The 19108-nt window shown below is 40.9% G+C and overlaps 1 protein-coding gene across 9 annotated transcripts in view; it reads left to right on the top strand.

Moving 5' to 3' along the window:
* The window catches only part of NR2C1 (nuclear receptor subfamily 2 group C member 1), a 114054-nt gene that overhangs the window by 26189 nt on the left and 68757 nt on the right, over nt 1-19108 (top strand). For 5 of the 9 annotated variants that reach the window (XM_075933411.2, XM_075933426.2, XM_075933430.2 and 2 more), the window contains 2 exons: nt 8172-8279; nt 13939-14169. The exons of 1 other annotated variant lie outside the window; for it this stretch is intronic. In XM_075933411.2, the coding sequence (XP_075789526.1) occupies nt 8172-8279; nt 13939-14169 (339 nt within the window). The remainder of the gene's footprint in view (nt 1-8171; nt 8280-13938; nt 14170-19108) is intronic. 3 more of the 9 variants (XM_075933445.2, XM_075933450.2, XM_075933438.2) reach the window with 2 other exon arrangements.

The raw sequence follows: 19108 nt of genomic DNA, 5'->3' as shown, positions 1-19108 counted from the left end.
CTCCTGCCAGATCTCTTCCTTTCCATTTTATGAAAAACAATAAAATTCCAGGTGTATGCCATAGTCCTGGCACAATCAAACGCTTGCCTTGCTTTAAGTGATAAGAGGAAGCTACAAACCAAATTTGGTGGCCCTGTTTCTTACCGTTGGGGAGGAAATTGTGGACAAACGGACTAATGGATGGACGAACGGACGCCCATTTCTAAAATATATAGTAAGAGAGCAGGCCCTCCTGCTCTTCCTGACAGAGTTCTGGCATGCTATTTCCATGTCACTTCTTGTATTTTAGTTTTAGTAAGATCACAGCTGTCTTCCTTTATAGCTCAGTTAAAGTAGAAAGGAAGCAATTGTGCTGTTTGCACCTTACCTGGTAATCTCTCTTCTTAAACTTGAATGGATTTGATTGCCTTGGTATGTGAAATGGGTGGTATTTGTTTCTGACCCCTAACATGTTATCAATAGGTCCAAACAGGCTCGTATATTGCTGCTACAGCTTCCCTTTGTGAAGATAGACTTTTAGCATATTAAGCAGGTGGGGCCAAAGAGATTTCTCTCTTGAGGATTTCCAGATACCAATAACTTAACCTTTTTTGTCCAGTTTTAACTACCATGGTTAAATAACTGTTTCTCTGTTGTTGAGAAAATGGTGTTGGCGCCTGTGATGGGGCAGACAAGCCCCGTACTGAAGGGCGGAGGACAGCCCAGGCCCAGCTGGCGGAAGAGGCCCCTGCATGAGAGAGGGCAGGAGGAGGGTGGAAGGGAGCAGGCAGCAACCCCAGTGTTTGTGCCGCAGCTGAGGCCAGAGATAGAGCCCGCAACAGAGTCCGGGAGTAAAGCCAGCAGCCAACCCCCTCCTGAGAGGCCGGAGCGCCCACAACCCCGGCAAGTACTGACTCAGAGGCAAATAGACTACAGGGGTGGCAGGGCGTGGCAGGAAGCAGCCCAGGGCAAAGGACTGTTAGTACGACTCGGTGTGTATCGGCCGGATTCCCCGCCAAGCGGGCAGGAGCCATAATCCCTGCCTAGAGGGCCCTGGGCTGGGACCTGGTGGAGAGGGAGGGCCTGGGTCCCCCCCACCAACCATTTTCTTACCCTGGACAATCAATCCCTGACCCAGGAGAGGTTTCTCTGGGCGGCTAGTCAGTAGAGGGGCACTGACTTTGGAGACTAGGCTGCTAGAGCAGTATTTCCCCTGGTAGAGGGGCACTGACTTTGGGACTAGGCTGCTAGAGCCGTATTTACCCCGGTAGAGGGGCATTGACTTGGGGGCACAGTCAAGGGGAGGGACAAGCCCCTCTACTGTGCCAATATGAAAGAGCCTAGATTTACTGAAGCAACTTCAGTTATGTCTTGATCTTGTAGCTGTATCTTGCTAGTCTGTGTCTGATGTGACTGGTATGGAGACTATGCTGTTATCTATGGCTGACTACCCACTACCAGTGAATGACACGTATGTAAAAATATCCTGTGCTGCTTTTGACCAATCATCATTTTTGATAATGTTGATCATGAAGTGATCTGTGTACAGAGTTTTCTGGTAGATGATGACAAGGATATTCTGTGCATTACTCTGGAAGGTCTCAGAGTATCTGAGTATTTGTTCTTCCTCCTTAGATCACTTGATATGAGGCTCTATTTTGTTATTTTTTCTATTGAGTGCGTATTTATGATGGTAAGGGAAATAGTAAGGAGATTTATCCATGTAGAAGATGACCTATATTTTCCTTTTGTTATATCCAGATGCAGCAATATATGTTGTATTTCCAATGTCTGAAAGAGGTGAAGTAGATAGGGGCAAACTGACATCAGAGTCAGTACTAACAGAGGGAAATATCTTGAAAAATGAACTCAATGCCAAGTACACTTGCTATTTTTGTGTATGTTCACCTTTGGCAATGTAGTTTGAAATTTCAGGGTTACCGTATTTTCTGGCGTATAAGACGACTGGGCGTATAAGTCGACCCCCTAATTTTCCAGTTAAAACATAGGTTTTGGCCTATACTCGCCGTATAAGACTACCCCCCCTTCTGAGGCAACACCATTTAATAACATCAGATTTGATTTAAATAATTTTAATTAAAATGGTTTTGACTTACAGGTACTTAAAATCCTTCAAAATCCTCATCATGTTCATCCTCTGACATCATAAGTTCATCAATGACATCTTGTGGTACATTTGTAAGACAGTCATCATATGGATCTAATTCCGAATCAGATGGTGTGGCTTCAGCTTTGGCTTCCCCTTCATCTTGCCACAAGAAGTCGTCCTCCATACCATCCAAAGAATTTGATATGCCACACTTCTTGAAAGACTTGATTACTGTTTCTGCATCAATATCATTCCAGGCTTTTATGACAAAGTTACACAAAACATCCAGTTGTGGCGCACGCATGTTTCCTCCTTTTGTGAATGACTTTTCGCCGCTAACCATCCACTCATTCCACTGTTCTCGAATGCGATCTTTAAATGACTTGTTTAGGCACACATCCAGTGGCTGTACCAATGATGTCAATCCTGCAGGAATAACTGCCGCATCTGTGTTTATTCTTGCCAGCCTTTTCTTTGTGCTGGTAGTTAAATGAGCCCTGAACATATCCCACACCAGTAGGTTACGTTCTTGACGAAGTCCACCTGGTCGCCTACTCCATATATTATCAAGCCATAGCTTTACCCCTTCTTCATCCATCCAGCCTTTTTCATTCACATGTACAAAAACTCCAACAGGGAACTTGATTTTCGGCATTGTTTTTCTTTTAAAAATAATCATTGGTCTTAGTTTGGCGCCATCAGCTGTACATGCTAGTACCACTGTAAAACTGGACTTCTCATGTCCTGTTATTTTAATTAACACTGTTTTTGCACCTTTTGGATTAACAGTTTTATTTCCAACCATATCAAAATTCATAGGAGTTTCATCCATATTTCCGATCTGACTTAACGCATAGCCATGTTTCTTGCGCTGTTGTATTACATATCGATGGAAAAGACTTACTTTTCCGTCGAGATCTGCAGGTAATTTTTGTGCAATTTTGGTCTTTTGCCTCAGTACCAGATTATGCCTTTCCATGAACCTAGTACACCAGGATACAGTGGCCTTAAATCCTTTGCTGTGATCTGGGTTAGGTTTGCCCCACTGAAGTGCAAGCATACGTATTTTGTTTCGTGTCACTACATAACCATTTTGACGATGCTCATGCACCATGTCTGCTACGTGCTTTTCAAGTTCTGACCAATGTGGTGTGCCTCTTCTTAATGCACACTTACTACTTGGCATACTCTTTAATGCATCTTCATTTGCTTTCCAGTCTCGGACCATCTTTTCTGTTACTCCATATTGACTTGCAGCAGCACAGTTATTATGTTCCTTGGCAAAGTTTACAACTTTCAGCTTGAAACTGGCTTCAAATTTCCTTCTTCTTGTTGGAGCCATGATGGGGTCTTTTCTACCACCCACTTACAGAACGTGGCCGTCCCCCCGCCGGGCGCCAGGGGGCGTGGCCGTTCACCTGCCAGGCGCCAGGGGGCAGGGACACTTGCGCGCCCGGGGGCGCCCCCCCCATAGCCATGTGCCTGGGGCCGGCGCTCCCCCCGCCAAGCGCCGCGCGCCCGGGGGCCTCCTCACCGTGCGCCATGTGCCCGGGGCCAGCCCCGAGCACCGTGTTGGGGACCAGTATCAGCACAGGTACATTCTATACCCGGCGTATAAGACGACCCCCGATTTTTGGGGGATGTTTTTTAGTGTAAAAAGTCGTCTTATACGCCGGAAAATACGGTATATAAGATTCAGCATTGTTCTTGGACTTTCAGGTAGCAACATTTTTCATTTATAGTTGTCCTACAGGATACAGCTGTTCTTCTCCCTGGTTATATTCATGCTGGATATAAACTTGTGACTTGTTCTTGCAAACCATATTTGAAACTGAATGGAAGTTGAGCCAGTGTTTCCAGTAGCACTTGTAATTCACATGAACTTTGATTAAATAATTTTTACTAAATTCACAAGCAAAATCCAGTTTGGGGTCAAGGTGCGCAAAAGAGACCATTTCCCCATACTTTTTAAGAAAGCAGGCTATTCACAAACCTGATGTTTCATAAGTTACTGGAGTCATTAATGTAATTCGAAGTAGTACCTCCTAGATAATTATTGTTCATAAAGCATTTTAGAAATTACAAACCTATTTAGAGCATGATCTTTGCAATAGATTGCAATGATGTATTTTGTAAAACCTATTAACTATATGCAGATTCAAAACAAAAAGCTTTTCCTTTAAAAAGAATTCTAGCTACAAAAGATTACCCTATATGAAACATTACATAGTGTGTATGTTCTCATGAATCTTCTGCCCAACACTATGCACTTCCTTCCAGGAATGGGGTAGTTCTTATTCCCATACCAGAATTAGGCAGTTCTGCCACAGGTTGAACCGCTCTAGTCAGGCACCTGCTGGACCTGACCGGTAGTGAACCAGAGAATTTGCTGAACCATAAGAGGTCAATATTGTCTAACACCATTACCTACACTGCCTCTCTTACTGGACTCTTAAAAGACATGTAGGGGTAAATTAGAGCTAAATAACAGCACAAAACACCAAGAGCCAGGCTGGTGGCTGAAAACAAACTTAATGCAACTGGAGGAAACTTGGCCACACCCGTCATAAGTGGACATCGGTTAACTAAAATCATTCCGGACTATGAATGTTGCGAGACCAGAGAGTGCCGGACTAGAGAGGTTCAACGTGTTGCCAAGAATGTGTAATAGTTCTGTCTCATAACTTGTGATGCTGTAAAGTAATTACATAGTGGTTTATCCATTTCCTCATGTGCTGTAAATTTCCACTTTCAAAGCAAAAAGGTGAATCTGTGAATCCAAAGAAGCATCCACCATAACTATGTAAAACGTAATATTTAACAAATATACTGGTTACCCTATGACAAATAGTATTTAATGTTTTTGTTAACACATCTATGAACAGTGTAAAGTTTCTTTCAAAGGGTTAAATTCACACTGCTGTATGGCAATAATCAGCAGTTTCATCTTCTGTAAAGTGTATCTTTGTGAGCTTTAAAGAGAAAACTATAATTCCGTCCTGTAAGATAATTAGTCCAGTTTTAAGAAACTTGGAAACTCCGGAGACATAGGCTTCCTTTATTCCGCCGTAAACTACACAGTCTGATATGCCGTGACCATCCTTACCTCATAGATGAGATATAGCACTGTAAATACTAACTTGTTTGATATACAGAACATTCTCATCTAGGTAAAACCAAGTAACCAACTTGATTTGAACTAGACAACTACTGACCTTATATGTTCCTCGGAAAAGACAGGATTTCATTATTCAGAATTTCAGAAATTTGAAGTTGAGATACCTACCACAATTTCATGTCTACATTCCATAGAGTAACAGTGACATGTGGCAAGGTTGTTTAGAGATGACCCTGGCCTGCCAATGGTGGGAGAGGAAAGGTAGAGTGAAGGCAGCTGGCTTTCAGCAGTGTTACTGAACATGCCAGTACAACTAAACAGCAAATCTGGGAGGACATATGACCCGGTATACTCTTCCATGCTTGACCTGTGGTGGTTCGGTATCCTTAATTAATAATTTTCTGATATAGGGTTTTTTCGTGCACCAGTACTCTAGTGTGATTTTCTTCTCTAAGAAGTATATGTGTATGTTTATAAACTGCATCTGTAAAACAACATGAACCATGTGATACATTTTATTTTATTTATATTATAAACTGCAGAATAATGTAAATGCTAGAAGTGACATGCCAAGATTTAACTTATTCACTTCTATTTACGGATATACATGCCAGGGGGAGGAGGAAGCCAGAGGTAGTCTGTGCTGGTGGCCATATTTTTTGAACTAGCTGCAGCTAGGGAGAATGGTTTAATTTAAATTATTAAACAGATTAAGTATTTTAACCTTCTCATGTTAGTTTATCAAACTTCATTTTAAATAAAGTAAAATGTCAATTTATGTCCAGCACAATAGGTTTCAATGCTTTCTTTCTTTATGGCCAGGGTGGTGCTACTGACCCACAGAAAAATCAGTTGGGGGCCACACAAGTGAGAAGCAAATAAATATATTCTCCATGGAATCCAGCTCTTTTTTTGAGCTGTAATTTATTTAAAGAAGTATTGCCTTTGAATAAAGGTGTATTTTATCTTCCATCTTGTCTTTTCTCCCTTTTATTTTTTTGCCAAACTTCAGAATTTCTGACTTTCACTTAGGAAATCACACATGTCTGGGGGCACTAGAGTTTGCAATGACTCCACTATATGGAGGGGTGGTATACAACTCCCTTATTGATGACCGTAATGTTGGAGTTTTCAGTTATGGAGATTCCTCGGGCAGTCTTAAAAGTTCTTGCTTTAAATGAAGCATAGACATTTGTTTGAAGGAGTACAGTGATTTTTATGCTGTGAATTCTATTTTGATGATAATTCTTCAGAATAAAAATGAGAAAGTTTGCTATTTTAATGTATTTAAAGATGTGTCTGGCCAAAGCAATTAGATACATGATGTGAAGCAGTGATGCCACTGTCCTTAAAAGGGCATTCAGAAGTCTGTTATTTAATTTAGGGTTGTTGAAGCAAAAACACGCTCCTCTGTGTTTAGGCAGCTAACAAGCAGCTTTATTAATTAATAAAGCACAGCATGAGCCAAACGTGGTTACAGCAGAGCCAGACCCAGTAAAGCTACTAATACAATCAATTCTAGTATTTTTATACCCTTAACCAAACAGTCTGACGTCAGGGCATTCAATTACAGAAATTCTCAATTAAATTTGGAAAAACAAAGCCTTATCAACAAGATGGCGGACAGGTGCGAGGGAGTACATCTCCTGTCCCAACCAGCCCAATTAACACATACCAATAGCCCATCCTATAGGCCTCTTCTCACGGGGTGACAGAAAGTTCACTCTGGTCTACGTGCTTGAGAGAAAAGCTGAAATGGTTTTTGATATACAAGATGGCTTCTAGCTAAATATAAAAATGGTTTCTACAGCTTCTACAGGGTTATAAGCAACTAGTTGCTTAAAAGCCCCCCCCCCCCAGCACTGTCTCTGTGGTGAGGAGGGGAGGCAGAGGCACAGCAGGGGAAACAGCGCAAGCGGGGACCAAAGCGCTCCCTGCTCGCATGGGGTTCTGACAGCTGCACCTCTCCCTTTGAAATGTACAAGAGACACCTGCTTGATACAGAGATGTGCTTGATACAGAGGACATATTAAGTAGGATATCAAAATTAAGATGAAGAAAGGTAAAATACCATTATTTTCTTCTTTTCTCTCTCCTTCTTGTGGTGTGTCTCGATATCCTTCTCTTTCTTTTTTCTTGTTGTTTCTCCTTTTCAGTCCCTCAGCTTGACAGCTGAATAGAAATGGACTAACATTAGACTTCTACACAAAAATGCTTCCATTAGTTCCACTGAGCCCTTAAGTTAAAAGTGCTTCTGTGCAAAAGCATGTCCCTACTATAAAATCATAGGACTGGAAGGGACTTTGAGACGTCATCTAGACCAGTCCCCTACACTCATGGCAGGACTAAATATTATCTGGTATCATCCATGCCATAGAAAGAATATAAACAAATAACAGATATGTAGGGGCAAAATTGAAAGGCCAAGGCACAAAATGAGATTGGAGATAGAAAGGGTAACTAGAAAACATTCTAAAAATATTTTAGAGGCAAGCAGAAGACCAAAGACAGACAGGGTAAGCCAATTACTCAACTAAGGAGGGGAGAGTAACAGACAATATGAAAATGGTAGAAGTCCTAAATGACTATGATTGATTTATATCTCTCCATTTGTATACAAATGTTAGATGGAGCAGACAAGAAAATAATCATCTTTAATTAACGTATATTCCCTGTGGGTTAATCAGCAGTTCATTTCCTTATGTCTTGTTTTACCATAAATATATTTCTGACTTTTGGATCAGAAATTATTGTGAAATGGCTTTAAAACTGTGGAACCAGTAGAACTTTTTAACATGCAAAACTAGCGAATAAAATTAAGTTGCATACTGTTCCCAATACAGTATGAGTGTCTTCTCTTGGAATAATACTTTGCTGACACATCTCAAGCTGGTCTAACCTTAATGTGGTACAGCAGTATTTTCACATAGCTGTCATTCCAATTATTTATTTGTTTATTTCTAGATTGCTCATTCCCAAGGAACTATTACTCAAACACTAATGGATGGGACAGCACAAAGAATACAAATTGTCCCAGCGGATTCAGGTCTCTCTTTACCACAACGCATACAAGTACGTTTAATGTAAAATATTTTGAACGAATCTTTGAACTACTTTACTCTGCCTTTTTTTGTGTACCTTTCCTTTTGTGAACACTTAATGATCTTTTCTAAAATGTGAAAATTTTACCCAGAGGGATAGAAACTCCTGTGTCTAGTGGAGCTGGAGTACAATCGGGGTGGAGCTTCACATTGTTTCTTGCTTTCTGAGAGGAAGAGTTACATAGGAAGTACTTTCACCGGTGCCTCATAATCTCCTTCAGACAGTAATTCAAGTGATATTGTTGGAGTAAAAGATGTCTGCAAAGCCTCACTTGTGTTTAAACAACGTACCCAGTCTCTACTCCAAGACTACCCGTTGAAAAACAAAGATGTACTTCAAGCTGTTACAAGGCATAACATGGAAACAGTGTTAAAAGATTGAATTATTTTACATTTGATAATTCAGCAGATACATTTGAAAGACTCTGTGGGGTGGTTTGGAAAATATTTGTGGATCATAGCAAGAAATAAAGTAAAAGAAGCAGTGAGAGATAATAAGGCATTGTTTAAAAGGTGGAAGTTAAATCTTAGTGAGGAAAATAGAAAGGAGCATAAAATATATTATTAAGGAAAGCCACAAAGAAATTTGAACAACAGCTAGCCAAAAACTCAAAAAGTAATAGCAAAATTATTTTTAACTACATCAGAAACAGGAAGCCTACTAAATAACCAGTGGAACCACTGGATAATCGAGATGCTAAAGGAGCGCTCAGAAATAATAAGGTAATTGCGAAGAAACTACGTGAATTCTTTGCATCAGTCTTCATGTCTAGAGATTCCCAGAACTGAGCCATTCTTTTTAGGTTGCAAAGCTGTGGAGTTGTCTCAGATTGAGATATCACTAGAGGAGGTTTTGGAACAAATTGATAAAGTAAACAGTATAAGTCACGAGGACCAGATGGCATTCACCTAAGGGTTCTGAAAGAAATCATGTGAAACTGTGTAACTACTAACTGTGGCGACCTATCCTTTAAATCATCTTCTGTGCCAAATGACTGGAAGATAGCTAATGTGATGCCAATCTTTAAAAAGGGATCTAGAGATGATCCTGGCAATTATAGACCAGTAAATCTGTCATCAGTACCATGCAAACTAGTTGAAACTATAGTAAAGAATAGAATTGTCAAACACATAGGTGAACATAATTTGTTGTGGAAAAGTCAACATGGTTTCTGGAAAGGGAAATCATGCCTTACTGATCTACTAGAATTCTTTGAGGCCGTCATCAAGCATGTGGACAAACGGGATCCAGTGGATATAGTGTATTTAGGTTTCCAGAAAGCCTTTGACAAGGTCTCCTAAGTAAGTTATCATAGGTTAAGAGGGAAAGTCTTCTCATGGATTTATAACTGATTAAAAGATAGAAAACAAAGTAGAAATAAATAGTAGGTTTTCAGAATGGAGAGAGTTAACTAATGCTGTCCCCCGGGGGTCCATACTGGACTAGTGTTCCCTCTAAGTTGCACAGTAGCACAGCTTCACAGGTGATTAATCAGCACCGCCCGGTCAGAGGTTCAGGGTGCACTGAACTGACTGACTGGGTGGGGCTGATTAATCACCTGTCTTGCCACCCAGCTTAGAGGGAACACTGACTGGGACCAATCAATATTCAACATTCATAAATGATCTGGAGAAAGGGGGAAACCTTGAAGTGGCAAAATTTGCGGATGATACTGATTTGCTAAAGATAGTTAAGACCAAAGCAGACTGTGATGAGCTTCAACAGAATCTCACAAAGCTAGGTGACTAGGCAACAAAATGATAAATTAATTGAATGTTGATAAAGGCAAAGTAATGCATATCAGAAAACATAATTCCAACTATACATACAAAAGGAAGATCTTGGAGTTATCGTGAATAGTTCTCTGAAAACATCCACTCAGTGTGTAGTGGCAGTCAAAAAAGCAAACAATGTTAGGAATCATTTAAAAAGGGATAGAGAATAAGATAGAGAGTATCTTATTGCCTCTGCATAAATCCATGGTACGCTCATATCTTGAATACTGTTACAAATGTGGTTGCTTCATCTCAAAAAAGATGTGTTAGCATTGGAAAAAATCAGAAAAGGGCCACAAAATTATTAGGGGCTTGGAATTGCTGCCATAAGAGAGATTAAGAAGATGGACTTTTCACTTTACAGAAGAGGAGACTAAGGGAGGATATGAGAGAGGTCTATAAAAGCATGACCTGTGTAGAAAAAGTGAATAAGGAAAGTTATTTACTTGTTCCCATAACATAAGAACAAGGGGTCACCAAATGAAATGAATAATTAGCAAGTTTAAAACAAACAAAAGGAAGTATATCTTATAGGGTTAAAAAAAACTAGATAAATTCATCGAGTATAGGTCTGTCAATGCTTATTAGCCAGGATGGGTAGGAATGGTGTCCCTAGCCTCTGTCCAATGCTGGGAATGGGTGACACTTGTTGATTTCTTGTTCTGTTCATTCCCTCTGGGGCACCTGGTACTGGCAACTGTCAAAAGATAGGATACTGGGTTACATGGACCTTTGGTCTGACCCAGTATGGTTGTTCTTATTAAACATATTTTTCTTTATATTAACACATTTTCTTGATATACTGCTATCAGCCTATTGTTTAGTGTATTGCTGGAGAATTTGTTTGTTGATCATTCCGAGAAAAAACTCCTGCCCCAGTAGAGTATATGATAGAATCCATGTGATATGTTTCCTCTCCTTTCACCTGAGAATTGAGATTCTATTTAGGGTTAGTTGCTTTGCCCAAATGTCCTACCCAGAGAAGAAGTCAGTATGGGTACTCACCACTTTCATGTTGTCTAGTGCCATCTTTGGGTGCATGAGGAGGATTTTGGGAATGGGATTTACTTTTTTTTTTTTTTTAGTAACTTTGGGCGTGTCTACACTATGGAGAAGATTGACCCTGCAGAGATCAATCTTCTAGTGTTTGATTTAGCGGGTCTAGTGTAGACTCCCAAATCGACCACCGAGGGCAGCCCCCGCCAGTGTCCTGTACTCTTCACTCTGTGAAAAGTAAGGGAAGCTGATGGGAGCATGTGCTCCTGTGGGCCTCCCGCAGTGTAGACATTGGGACGGCTCTGCTTAAGATAAAGCATATCCAGCTATGCAAAACGTGTAGCTGGATGGTGTACCTTAAGCTCACCTACCTGCCTAGTGTAGACCAGGCCTTAAATTTTAGACCCTGCAAATATGGTTTCTTTTTGTATCTGACCTTAAAACTTTTGTAAATTTCTCTGTAAGCAGTGTCATTGCATTAAACTTTTTCCCATTCAAAATGTGACTGCTATGGTCATTTTTCTTGTTTGTTGCTCTGACTGTATCACACTATTCAAATTCTTCTACTTGCTCTGCTTGTTCCATGAGTTCTTGTTTCTTGTCCTAATCTTTCCAGGACATTCACAGCTCAGTTCCTCTCTACTTGTCCTTTTCCCATCATTTATTGCATCTACCCCAGCTTCCTCTGGTCTATGAACAATTCAAGCCTATCTACCCATCTTTCAGATGTCTCTGTGCTATCTTTCATGCTAGCTCTTATTCAGGGAATCCTTTCTTAATTAATCCATAACCTTCTGTTCTTTTCACTCCCTTCTCAAAAGCTGCCTTGGTTTTTATGCTCTTGTAATGTGATATTCTGTACTTGGTTGTTAGCATTAAAAATTGAACTTGGGGCAGCCCATGAACCTACTGCCTGCTCTAAAAGACTAGTTCTGTTATTTCAGATCCTGTAGCCAGTTGGTATTTGAACCCAGAGGGTCAGGTGAGCTTGGATTTGGGTGGCTAGCCTGCACTAATGTCCATGATGCTATTTTTAGTGTACTAGATCAAGCATAGTAAGCATGTCTGTCTACCAATATTGGGATCATCCTTCCCTCTATGGAGTAGTCATCCCTTTGTGGTTCATCCACAGCCACACTTTGTAGGAAAGACTTATGTCTACAATAAATGAGTCAGCCAGTAAAAGTTTGATTGTGTGTCATGTTGGAGGGGCAGGGGCAAGAGGAGGATTGTGTTAAAAAAAAGTTAAGTATTTTCTGGAACCTTCAAATTATACCGTAGCTATCCTGTGTAGTAGAGGGATGTTACTTTTCTGTACCCCTCACCTCTTCCTTTCTCTTGTTTGTCACTCTCTCACGTGTTACATCTTATCTCTAGACTGTAAACTCTGTGGAGCCAGGATTTTGTCTGCTATATGTTCATGTAAAGCACTTAGCACGCTGGAGTTGATGGACGTTTCAGCAGCACAAGCAATAATTAATAATAAATAATTGGAGCTGTTGGAAAGTACAGGATATTTTCCATTCTTGTTGAAATGTTCTGCAAGAAATTGTCAACTGCAAGAAATTGTCAAATGCTGGTAAAATTGCAGGCAAAAGTCCAACTTTTTTGTTTTACTTTATAGATGTGATTTGTTTTGATTTTACTTTTGCATTACATTAAATTATTTCATATAATGTATATAATACAATAAGATACATAATGTTTTTGTACCTGAAAGCACTAATAGAAATTAAATGTTTTGATTGTCCCAAATTGAATTTTTTCAGAATTTTCATTTTGTGGGAAACTTCAGAATTTTTTCATTGAATGGAAATCCGATTTCCAACTAGTTCTATAAATAATATGTCAAAATTAAATGTATTGAAATGATCCTTTACAGGTGAACACATTATTTCCTAAAACAGGCACGTTGAATGACTTACATATGTCACTAGTTTATTCATAAAGCAGTTTTTGCAGATTGGTTGCAGATGGAATTCCAGGTCTTTGAAGAGAAAAAACTGCAGTTTAGTGAAGGGCAAGTTTGTGAGGCTTTTACTACAGTCTTCATTTAAAAATAGGAAAGAAATGCAGTAACAGTGCTGCTGATCTGTTCATGTTGGTCAAAAGAAGAATAAATCAAGAGTTGTTTTTCTTTGTCAAAAAGAAAAAAGGTGGCAAAGAAAAGGATTAGTGTTCGGTTCTCCTGCTTCAGTTTGATTTTTCTATTTGTGAGTGTCAAAAAGAAAAAAGGTGGCAAAGAGAAGGATTAGTGTTCAGTTCTCCTGCTTCAGTTTGATTTTTCTATTTGTGAGTGTAAAAATGTTTAACTAAGTTATATATAAACTAAGAAATAAGATTGTTCCTTTCCCTTTAGTAATTATCTAAATTAATAAAGTCAGCACTGAAGTGTACCACCTGGAATTAGGTGATGAAGATAATTCATTAAGGACTTAAACCCATGAGCTGCTGATTATCATTTTGTGTTATGCTGTGTTCTCAAATCCCATTGAATTAAGTGGAAAGGAAGGGAGCTTAGTACATCACAGGACTAGGGATTGAGCCTTAGCGTTTATATCCATATTTTTAACACTTCATAGCTGATAGGATCGGAGACTTTTCTTTGGCCTTCTGTAAACATATGCACCACTTGCAAAATTTGAATGCATATTCAGGTTCAGAGGTCAAACACTTCTACAGTCCTGGGGTTTTCAGATTCAGGGTTTTCATTTGAATTTTAGCTCATTAGGAGACCCAATCCTGCAACCACAGAAGTCAAAGGCAAAACTCCCATTGACTATGATGGTGCAAGACGGGATGCTAAAAAAAACATGAATTTGAAAGACCATAACAATTTGAGATAAATGTATTATCAGATTGTCACAGATCAACAGACGGGCCAGAAGATTCAGATTGTTACCGCACTTGATCAGAATACAGCAGGCAAGCAGTTCATCTTAACAAATCATGATGGCTCTACCCCAAGCAAGGTGATCCTTGCCAGACAAGATTCCACTCCAGGAAAGGTTTTCCTAACAACTCCAGATGCTGCAGGTGTCAACCAACTGTTTTTTGCTTCCCCTGATTTATCTGCACAACACATCCAGGTAGAGAATATGCTTTATTTCATAATATTAATTCGAATGGGATAGGAAGAGATATTTTTCTTTCCAAATATTTTCTGTACTGGTCTTGCATTTTTAATCCTTTTGCTATGTACATTTCTCTGATAGCAAGACTTGGGAGTTGTTGTTTAGAAACAATGAAGAAAATAATTTGTTCCTTGAAATTTATTATTTTTGAATTTGAATTTGAATTTATATTTCATGAGCCAAGATAGAAAAAAATATAAATGTGTAGTTTTATATGTACTTTTCAAGCCAGAACCTTCTGTCGCACTCCTGGATAGCCTTTTTGTGTTTCTGCCTCATTGCCTCTCCATCTGTTTTCAAGTATCATTTGAAAAAATACCATTTTCTCCCTTACCTTTTACTTCTTACTATTTCCCTTCTTATCCTTTCATTTTTATTTGCCATTCTGATGATTGTTTAACTGTGCAAACAATTGTTGACCACATATAGACAAAGAGATGGGAAGGGCAGGAGAGAGTGTCAATGAGATTAAGTTGTGAACTTCAGCATGTGCTTTGTAGTGTCATAACTTTTTGTTTTTTTAAGTAAATCACAATAAAGATAAGTGCCTGTTAAATAAGGTTTAAAGTGCTTCTAGCATAAAACATTTTGAGAAGAGATTTCAGTGGCACAGCTACAGTAGTGTAAGTAGTGCAGTAATACCCAGATCCACAAGGTTTTGGAGGGTTACCCAGACAGGAAGTTCTCCCATGCTTCAGCTGATGCACAGGTTTCCAGTGCCATGCACTCAAATCTAGCTATGTCAAACTTTCCATCTGATGGAAGAGCAGCAAGGCCAAATCTAACTGGCGACGCAGTGTGACACATGGGGATGCAGCGCTACTCATGTTTGGTCTAGCTGACTTCTTCATGACAAATGGGTGGCCAGGCCAAATTTGAGTGGCACTGCAACCCTGTGTACTAAGCTATAATGCCACTGAAACTGGAGAACTGGTCTAAAGTAAATAAGGACAAATGCAACATACTCCACTTAGGAAGGAAAAATCAGTTGCACTCGTACAAAATGGGAAATGACTACCTAGGAAAGAGTATTGCGGAAAAGGATCTGCAGGGGGTTATAGAGGATCACAAGCTATCGATGAGTCAGTAGTGTAACACAGTTGCAAAAAAAGCATACATTATTTTGGGATGTATTAGTGCTTCAGGATTGTTGTAAGCTAGACACAAGGAGTAATTCTTCCATTCCATGTTGATTAGGCCTCGACTGGAATACTGTGTATAGTTCTGGGGCACCACATTTCAGGAAAGATGTGACAAATTGGAAAAAGTCCAGTGAAACACAACAAATTATTAAAGGTCTAGAAAATATGACCTATGAGAGAAGATTGAGAGAATTGGGTTTGTTTAATCTGGAGACGAGAAGACAGAGAGGGGGCATAACAGCTTTCAAGTGCCTAAAAGACTGTTTCAAGGAAGAGAGAGAAAAATTATGCTCCTTAACCTCTGAAGATAGGACAAGAAGCAATGGGCTTAAATTGCAGCATGGGAGGTTTAGGTTGGACATTAAGAAAAACTTGCTAACTGTCAGAGTGGTTAAGCACCGGAATACATTTCCCAGGGAAGTTGTGGAATCTCCATTTAGACAAACACTTGTCGGGGTGGTCCAGATGATGGTTTGTCCCGTCATGATTCATTGCTTAATTTTTCTTAAATTTGGCCTGTGCTGTGTGAATGCAGGAGAGCTAATGCGCAGCTAGGATTGCGAGGAGCCTAAGATGGGAACAAAATACAGAGCTATGGGTCAGTGGGGTGCTGGTGTGGGGATAGGGGACAGGCTATGGAGGGAAGGCTTTAGGTTAATGAGGAGTGCTAGGGGGCTGCAGAGGCAGGGGTTGGGGCAATTGGTTAAGTTGTGGAAGGCTCTAGGGTAGCAAAATTTCAGATTTTAGAAAGGAGGCCCTTAAAACATGAGCCCAGTGCAAGAATTGGTTGTCACACCACTGTGATTGAAAGGATAAGGTGGAAGAGTACCAGACTGGATTAGAAAGCATGAACTAGTTTTATGGATAACATGAAAAGGGGGCATAAATATGGAGATCTAGTTCTGTAGCTTATACAGGCTAAATTGGGTAGACAACAGAAACAATATTTTAGAATTTTTGTGCTTTCACAAGCTAAACATATAAGGTCTCAGGAGTACATGTATTTCTCTGACCTTTTCTGCTGGGGCTTATCTACACAGTATATTAATGCACACCAACTAGGGCATAAATTTTAATGAGCATCAGTGTGTCACCGGCCTGTGTGTACCCTGCTAACACACACTTAGAAGTTCCCTATGCATACTGTGAAACTTTTATTAAATACCAGTAGGGTCCATGTGGGCCAATTACTGTGGGACAAGCTAGAGGCTGTGACACCTTAGAGACTAAGGCTATGTCTACACTGGCGGCTTCTTGTGCCAGATATATGCAAATGAGGCTAAGCGTGGAATATCACCGAGCCTCATTTGCATACCTAATGAGCCACCATTTTTGAAGAAGAGGCTCTTGTGCCAGAAGTGTCTACACTGCCCCTTCTTGTGCAAGAAAAACCCTCTTGCGCAATGCTATTATTCCTGAAAATAATCAGTGTAGCAGCATTGCGCAAGAGGGGTTTTCTTGCACAAGAAGGGGCAGTGTAGACGCTCCTTCTAGAGCAAGAGCCTCTTCTGCAAAAATGGCGGCTCATTAGGTATGCAAATGAGGCTTCGCGATATTCCACACTTAGCCTCATTTGCATAGCTCTGGCACAAGAAGCCACCAGTGTAGACATAGCCTGACAGATTTATTAGTGCATAAGCTTACATGGGTAAAACCCACTGCATCAGATGAGTTGGAGTAGATATTACAGAGGCAGAGGTATATATAAGAACAACAGGAGAAGCTACTTGTCACTTGTAGGACCAGAGCTAATTATGCTAATCTAGTCAGGGTAGTCATGTCTCATTTGCAGCATTTGATGTCGACACCTGAATTAAGAATGTTAAGAAGCAAGTAATCACTAATCGCGTAGTCGATAAAATTTTTATTCACTACACGATTAGTTGATAAAGGAAGGCTTCTTCAATCCCAGTTCGTGCTGGGTCTAGGAGCTACCCCTGCTGCGTCTCTGCAATTGAAATGTAGTAAGAGCCGGGCTGCTTGCAGGTGCAAGCTGAGACTGAGCTGGGTTTGCTCAATTCTGGCTCACACCACATCCAGCAGCCATTGTCTGTGTGTGGGGGATCCCAGCGGGGAGTTGGGACCCCCCATAGACAGGGGCTGCTGCTGAGAAGCAGCCGCTGTCTGGGGTGGCCTGGGCTGGCCACAGGTAGAGGCTTTTCTGAAAGCAGCCTCTGTTCTCAGTGGCTGGGACTGGCCGCAAAGACGGGCTTCTGCCCACAGGCTACCGCAGGTAGATGCTGCTTTGCAGCAGCAACCCCTTCCCTCCCCCCTTGCAGTGCTGCCTCTAACAGAGGCAGCAGCACAGGGAAGGGGTGTCAGGTGGCACCGCAGAGACGGTGCTGGCAGGAACCGGCTTTTAAGCCCAATCTCCCCAGCACCGGCTCTTGCTCCTCCCTCCCTGCCCCCCACCCCCGCCTTGCTGTCTCTGAGACAGAGGTAGTGGGAGGTGGGGGAGTGAGTAGTCTACTTGACTACTCACTTACCTCCCTAATGTGAATATCAAGAAAGGGGAAATTGCCTTTGTAGTACGTTAACCAGTTAAGATCCTTATTAAGTCCTAAATTGGTTGTATTACATTTGCAAATGAACGCCAGTTCTTGTGGGACAAGCTGAGAACAATTTATGTAATTTATGTCCTAGCTCAGGGGCGGGCAAGAGAGCTTCTGTGGGCTAGATCTTGCCCGCCAAGCAAGGTTGATCCGGCCTGTGGAGGCCCTGCCGCTCCGAATTGCACAAAGTTCCTCTGCCCTGCCAGGAACCGCCGTGCACTACAGGCAGGCCTGGCAGAAACTTCATGCACTCCCCTGCCAGTTAACTCTGATTGGCCATGGGGCGGGGGGATCACGCAGTTTCCTCTGCCCTTCCCCCACCCTGCGGGGTGCGCACCTCACTTGGAAGCGCCACGTGCTCCTGGCAGGGAGGGGAAAGGCTTTGTGCACTCCCCTGCCACAAGGTCCTAAGGGGCATAGGTGCCTAGGGGGAACCTGGTGGTGGGCAACAGGTCTCCGCCACTGTCGGACCAATCATGGTCTGTGGGTGGGGAACTCCATTTTAATGGGAAGCTAGCTTTAAATTTTCCATAAATTTCACACAGGGCTTGCATTTAATGTTGGGGGAGGGAGTGTGTGTGTGTGTGTGTGTGTGTGTTCATATCTTCTCAAACTGGTCCTCCCATTTGCAGTTTGCACATTCTTCTATTTTGCCCCTTCATTTGAAACAGTCTTCCTCTTTCTGTGCATCTCCCCCCTTTCAAATCTTTCCTTTAAATCCACATATTTTTGAGCTCTTTTGAATAGGGACTTTCCTTCTTCTTGGGCCAAATTTTGGAGTCTTTGTTTTAGCAAAACACCCAATGACAACGATACAAGTTATGTCAGTGGAAGGATTTAAGGGATTTCTTGTATTTTATGCACACTAAATAGTGGTAGCAGCTGAGGTGAAATGAAAAATTAATAAATCAGTAATGGTTTGTCAACTTTTTCTTTAAGGAGGTTAATGTTAAATTGAAAGAAATATCAGTCATGTGTAATAGCAATACAAGATTAGAAGTAATACCTTAAATGCTGTTGCTTTACTTATGGGGGGATGTGAGAGAGAATTTTCAAAGCACTTTTTAGAAATTCATGTAACATTTTCATTATTTCTCTTCAGAGATTAGAGTTTTACCTCTCTCAGCGGAGCTAATTACATTTATTTATCTTTAGCTTCTGTTTTGATTATGTGAAGCAGGACCGAAAGAATCGATATTC

The sequence above is a fragment of the Pelodiscus sinensis genome, chromosome 1 (genome assembly GCF_052426305.1).
Source record: "Pelodiscus sinensis isolate ZL-2025 chromosome 1, ASM5242630v1, whole genome shotgun sequence".
NCBI lineage: Eukaryota > Metazoa > Chordata > Testudines > Trionychidae > Pelodiscus > Pelodiscus sinensis.
The sequence above is the reverse complement of the archived record's forward strand: the minus strand, read 5'-3'. Positions and strand labels throughout refer to the sequence as shown.